This window comes from Triticum aestivum, chromosome 5D, assembly GCF_018294505.1.
Source record: "Triticum aestivum cultivar Chinese Spring chromosome 5D, IWGSC CS RefSeq v2.1, whole genome shotgun sequence".
NCBI lineage: Eukaryota > Viridiplantae > Streptophyta > Magnoliopsida > Poales > Poaceae > Triticum > Triticum aestivum.
Window position 1 is genome coordinate 506,774,151 of NC_057808.1, and position 6,777 is coordinate 506,780,927.

At 46.4% G+C, this 6,777-nt stretch overlaps 1 protein-coding gene across 1 annotated transcript; it reads left to right on the forward strand.

Moving 5' to 3' along the window:
* Window positions 1-847: 847 nt before the first annotated feature.
* Window positions 848-5,036, forward strand: LOC123123292 (U-box domain-containing protein 34). The gene is made up of 3 exons (XM_044543768.1): window positions 848-1,198; window positions 1,549-1,675; window positions 2,422-5,036. The coding sequence occupies exon 3, from the start codon at window positions 2,493-2,495 to the stop codon at window positions 4,512-4,514; it is 2,022 nt and encodes a 673-aa protein (XP_044399703.1). The 5' UTR covers window positions 848-1,198; window positions 1,549-1,675; window positions 2,422-2,492; the 3' UTR covers window positions 4,515-5,036.
* Window positions 5,037-6,777: the final 1,741 nt, after the last annotated feature.

Below are 6,777 nucleotides of genomic sequence, written 5' to 3' on the forward strand. Positions count from 1 at the left end.
ACACCTCCAGATTCGCCGACCCCAAACTTATCCCACGCTGCCCCGAGGAGTAGATGGCCATCTGGCTTGCGCTCCGTTGCTCCCGGAACGAGGCCCTTCTGAGGCAGCGCTCAGACTCATTCCGTTGGGAATCCATTGCGTCCTCCCAAATGGTGCATGGATCCGGCGCTAGGTGTGCCATCACTGCCTCACCGGAGGCATTGCGGCTCGTCTGGCATCCGAACGCGATGGCAGATGCGCAACCCCTCCGTTGGCACGCCGAGGCCATAGACGCAACATGGGCGTCGTCCGATGTAAACATGGTGTGGCGTGCCCGCCGTGCAAGGCAGCGGGCACGGGAGGCGGCAGCAGCCCTCGTGGCGGTGGACGTTGACGAGGCAAAGCCACATTCTCTGGCACCCCGTATGGTGCATCAGTCCGGGCGCCGCAACCACATCATGGTGGGTGTCGCCGGCTCGTATCAGGACGGACCCATCAACGATTTGACGTCCACCGGCATCATCTAGGTTTCGGGCCCTGACGAGGAAGAGTAGGGCATGAGAGACGACGACGCATTGAGTCCCGAGAGCCGGATTGTGTCCCATGCTCTACTCTACCTTGCTAGCGACCGGACAAACACTGTGAAGCGCAGCCGATCACCGGACATATGCACGACGGAGCCAGACGAGCTCCGTTTAAAGATCAATTTACGTTGAATATGATAATATGGACTTGAAATTTCTAATTTAAGATAGAATCAAACATTTAAATCATGATCGATCACGTGGACGTATCTGCACGCGTTTGGCCATAGACAGCCGCACGCTCCCGACTGTTGGTTGGATAGACCCCTCCATGGTTATCCACAGAAAACGGTACGGCGAGCCTTGGTCTCCGCCTCCTTGCCGTTGCTTCACTGTTGACATCTCCGCCGCTGTTCTCACGTTGCTTACAGGGCGCCACATCAGGCTCCTTCCAAGTCGGCGGTGAGACCAGCGGGCTGCCGTCCCGCGGCGGTTGAATGGAGCAGGGAGCGAGCGAGTACGGGTCCGGTACTCCGGTATCGCAGCAGTTGGCAGTCGCAGGGGACCTCTGTGGTGCGGCTGCAGCGGCTGTGCCCAAGGGCTGGCTTCCACGGCGGGCGTGGCTGTGAGCATTTGGATAGGGCAGATGAGGAGACGGCCCGCTGCAGCTGCAGGGGATCCTCCATGGCTGCCAGGTGATTTTCAGTTCGAACAACCTCAATTGTTCCCGTCTCTGGTCTGGGGGAAAAAATGGATCCACATTGGAGCTAGATTCACGATCTAAATTCTGTGGTCAGAAAAATTTAAGGTATTCTTTGAAATTATTTTCCCCAGGGATTGATTGGTTTAGGAAGTTTCATAAAAGCACTAGCAGACCTGTAAATATAAATCCAAATTGTCTGGTATGGGAACTTTCCAAGTTGGAAAATTGTTCCACGACATGGACAGTCAGACCATGCTATGCCCATAAAAAAACACGCGTACTGTGTATTTGTTTTTTCACTCGGTAGCTAGCCGGCTCATTTTGACCCCTCAACCTTCACAGGGCAGGTCTTTCGATGAGAGCTGAGCGTCTGCTCCTTCTCTCAGATCCACTCCATGGCGATGTGCGCTACAAAATATGAGGAGGATGCTTCATCGTACATTGTATTGCCGCATCAGTTCCTAAAGAGGTATGTTGGGCTCAACCTTGACCACCGGTTTGCGTTTTCGCATTCTAAGTCTTCGGTTCTATGCTTCAATTGGTCTCACCTGTTCTCCTAGTGTTATTCCTTTTCCCTGTCAGAAAGCAGTTATGCAGAATCACCCAATGCCTACCATGAAGCCCCAGTCTAATAAACACTTATCATGAAGCTACACGGCATAACTGAACAATAGATCACTCTGATCCATATTACTAGTCACTGCTTTAGTACAACTTTATAAGATGTACTAAAGCAGCAACAAGTAATATGGATCGGAGAGAGTAATTAATTTTGCTCTCCCCTACCAACAATATTGAACTTTCCTTATGGATCGTATTCCCACTCCATCCATGAAGTCCAGCAACAAAATTATAAGTTTGTGCATATTACTGAATTAAAAACCTAGGTTTACCCTATTATAATTACTGAAGAATATGTCTATGATCAAATGGGTGAAGTCGAGCACTATTATTCTTATTCTCTTGATTTATATGTTGGACCGTAATCGATCCTTTCCCCATCTTTTGGTCAACTTCCTATGCCAGAGGAGATCCTTTGGCAAAGTATCCTTAAAACAACGCAGATCAATGTTTTGGTCAGTACATGGGCATCTGATATGGCCAAAATTCACTTGCCAATCTTTGATTCTGCAAAGTACTACTCCGTATTACCTTGTTCATAACTCTGGCTATCTTAGATATTTGAGTTTTACACTTCTGCAAACTATTTTTCAGGTCAAGTTGATATCCAGCATATTAGTTGAATCTAACTGCTATACTCAGTCTTTGCTACTTTTTCATATAAGATGGACCTTCGAGAAAGTATGGTCACTGAAATGATCCAAGGGGATGACAGATCAAAATGGTTATCACATAGCAACCATAACATAAAATGCTTCGCAGAGAGCGAGATAAGAAGAATTACCAGCAACTACGAAACTATCATTGGAAACGGCGGCTTTGGAGAAGTTTACAAAGGTGTTATCCAAGATGGAAGAATAGTTGCAGTCAAGAGATTTATGTGTAATGTAGAAGAAAATTTTGCCAAAGAGCTGAAAGTACACTGTGAAATCAACCACAAGAATGTAGTTAGGCTCATAGGCTACTGTGCCGAGGAAAATGCCCTAATGATAGTCAGTGAGTATATATCTAAAGGGAACCTTAGCGATATTCTTCACCATGAATGCATTCCCATCACGTTGGATACACGACTGAGGATTGCGGTGGAGTGTTCAGAGGCATTGTGTTACATGCATTCACAAATGTATACTCAGGTCATTCATGGTGATATCAAACCTGCCAATATACGATTAGATGACAACTTCAATGCAAAAATATCTAACTTTGGAATATCAAGACTTGTCAACACAGGCTCGACCCTTTTCACTGATCATGTAATAGGGAGCATAGGTTACATGGACCCTTTGTTTGCTCGCAGCGGGCGTCTCACCTCGAAGAGTGATGTTTACAGTTTCGGGATCGTCCTGGTTGAATTGATTACAAAGAAAAAGGCAGCGATAAGAAATGGGGAGACAGGCATAGTTGAATGTTTCACCCAAGCTCTTGCAACAGGGAAGAGAAAGGTGAGACAGCTGTTCGATGTTGAAATCTCAAGCCAGAACAACATGAAGGTTCTTGAAGGGGTTGCGAAGCTAGCAGGACAATGCTTGAGGATGGAAATGGATCAACGCCCTGATATGAGAGATGTGGCAGAACGTCTTCTGGCACTTAGGAAAACTCAAGTTCAAGGAAAACAAACACTAACTACTTTTCCTTGGGCGTGGAGGAGCAAGCCAGCAGCTCAAAACAACTTGCAATCTTCTAGCCCAGTCATGCCACAATCTTTGCCATCCAACTTGTGCCGCCATTTCTCACTTAAAGAGTTGAAATCCACGACAAGAGACTTTGATGAGTCACACGTTGTTGGCCAGGCTGGATCTGGTTGGGTTTACTATGGAGTGATTGATGGGGGAGCAACCAAGGTGGTTATCAAACGTGGCACAGTAGGGCAGGATGTGAGTAAGTTCCTCACAAAGATAGCGATGATAGCAAAGCTACGCCACCTTCATCTTGTATCATTGGTCGGTTACTGCAAAGTAGAAAACGTGGTGATGCTGATCTATGACTACATGGCTGGTGGCACCCTGCGTGAGAACCTTTACGCTAACAACACCAAGAAGCGACTGCTTACTTGGAGTCAGTGTCTAGGCGTCTGCATTGGTGCTGCTCGTGCCCTGCGTTACCTTCACGAGTGTTCCATCATCCCTTTTGTTGTGTCAACAACGAACATTCTCCTAGATGAGAGATTGGTCGGCAAGGTTTCAAGTGCAGTCTCGCTCCAGCAGGATAACACAGTTACGATTTATTGGAGATATGGTTTTATTGATCCTGAATTTTACCGCACCGGGGAACTCACAGAGAAATCCAATGTGTATTCTTTTGGTGTTGTGCTGTTTGAGGTTTTGTGTGCTCGGGCTGCCTGGGATCGTAGTCTTCCAAGGAGACAAGCTCACTTGGTACAATGTGCCCTTAATTGCCAGAAAAAGGGCATTCTTGATCTGATTGTTGATCCCTATCTTGAAGGGAAGATTTCTCCATGGTGCTTCAAGAAATTTGTGGAGATTGCTGAGAAATGTGTTAGTGATCGTGGTATCGATCGCCCTACAATGCAAGAAGTGCTTGAGAACTTGGAGTTGTGCCTTGCAGACCAAAGCAGAAGCCTTGGTGATGAGATGCCAGACGATGCTGACGCTGATGGTCCTTCAAGGAGAGAACGTCGGCTGAACCTGGAGATGTACCTTGCAGAAGACGATGATTCCACCCAATGATTCCAGCTATTGTAGCGAGATATCCACATCTGAAGATGATGGCATGGATGGAATGAGCAATTTGCTAATAGTATGGGTACAGGATTGCCAGTGGCGTCCCTTTCTTTCGTTATCCAGGTGTTGTAATGGGTTTCTCAGGTCGTTCGCCCGCACTATTATGTCCTAGTATTGCGCTGGCTACAGTTTACAGTTGGGTCATCATCATTATGTATAAAACTGGTTCCTTCGTTTCGTCCTGCATAAGACACCATTGATCGTACTAGCATCTTGTTTCTGCTGAACGTCAGGATGCAGAAGAAGTTGCGCAGATCGAGAGCTGAAGCATCTCAGAAGCGGGCAGCAGATATATGGCCACATGAGCAGTGCAAATGATGAATGGCCGAGAGCTGTTCCAACATGAACCTTGGGTGTTTGACAATAACTACATTTTGTCGAGATGGTCAAATTTGTGGGGTTTTTCCCGAGGGAACTACGATGGGCAAAATCCAGCCAAGAAGATATGGCCTGCCTTCCAATTTCCAAAAGAAAAGAAAAAAGATGTGGCCTGAACCTTTTCAAATGGAAAGGAGTTTTTTTACCAGAGCATCTTCTTGACGTTGTGCGAACTTAGTAAAGATGAGAGGCGTCCAAAGATCACGAACCCTGCTGCAACTGTGGACATCAGAGTGAAGAAAAACAGCTCACGACGGCGCGTGTTTGGTTGCCCATAGAGCCTAACCAGACTCGCGCGGAAAGAAATTGATCCGTTTGGTTGCATGCATTCAGTGTTTGACCTACATAGCATGAAACTTAAAGCATCATCCTAACCTCTCCTAATCTCGTTCACTTAATACTCCTTTCTAATCTACACAGCCGTGCTTCTATTCGAGATAACTCCTAACAAAAAAGAAGAACATCAATGTTGTGGTTTCATTCAGGCGACCAGTTCATAGTTTCGTTCATTGTAAATGTTCAATTTCGTGTGCATGCTTGGAGCTATTTTGGATGAATTTTGTCAAATTCGTCACGCACAATTGACCTTATGAAATTTTCTTTGACCAATATCTTCATCTCGCAGTTCCACACGATTTTTGTGCATATTTTCTGTTTCAACGACTGTAGACAAGTAGATTTACATCTTCCTCGTGGTTGTACATATGCATATGTGTGGTCTGTTTTACTAACACTCCTTAATCTCCTTCACATAGTCTCTTCTAATCGTTCCATTGGGCCTCATGTCCCGCATCCTGCTACACTAGCGGCACTGTCGGCGTCGTTCCTTTGGGCCTCCTCTCCCACATCCTGCTGCATTGGCGTCATCGTCGCCATCGTTCATCTTAGCCTCCTCTCCCATGTCCTACCACACTAACGCGATCATTGGCGGCGTTTCTCTCGGCCTTCTCTCCCACGTCCTGCTACACTGGCGCCACCGCTGGCATCATTGCTCTAGTCCTCCACGCCTGTATCCTACTACACTTTTATCGGTCTCGTTCCTTTCAGCCTCCTCTCCTGCATCCTACTATACTGACGCTGCCATGGCGTGTGCACTCCATTTCTCCTCCCTGTCCTTTGCCTCAGCGCCTCCTATTTGTCCCTCCACACGGAGTTTCTCTGTGGCGACGACGCTAGCAACTAGTTCGACACGCCACCGACGGGATTGCTTGCCCGCCACCCCATGCTCGTCATGTTGGACCCGGCGTCGCGGCCACCGTCCCCCGCAATCCCAAGGCACTCTAGTGTAACACTTTGTGTTATGTGTAACTATTAACTCTTAATCATATCCCGTGTATGCAACTGAAAGAAATATGCCATAGAGGCAATAATAAAGTTGCTATTTATATTTCCTTATATCATGATAAATGTTTATTATTCATGCTAGATTTGTATTAACCGGAAACTTAGTACATGTGTGAATACATAGACAAAACAAAGTGTCCCTAGTATGCCTCTACTTGACTAACTCGTTAATCAAAGATGATTATGTTTCCTGACCATAGACATGTGCTGTCATTTGATGAACGGGATCACATCATTAGAGAATTATGTGATGGACAAGACCCATCCGTTAGCTTAGCATAATGATCGATAAGTTTTATTACTATTGCTTTCTTCATGACTTATACATGTTCCTCTGACTATGAGATTATGCAACTCCCGAATACCGGAGGAACACCTTGTGTGCTATCAAACGTCACAAGTAACTGGGTGATTATAAAGATGCTCTACAGGTGTCTCCGAAGGTGTTTGTCGGGTTGGCATAGATCAAGATTAGGATTTGTCACTC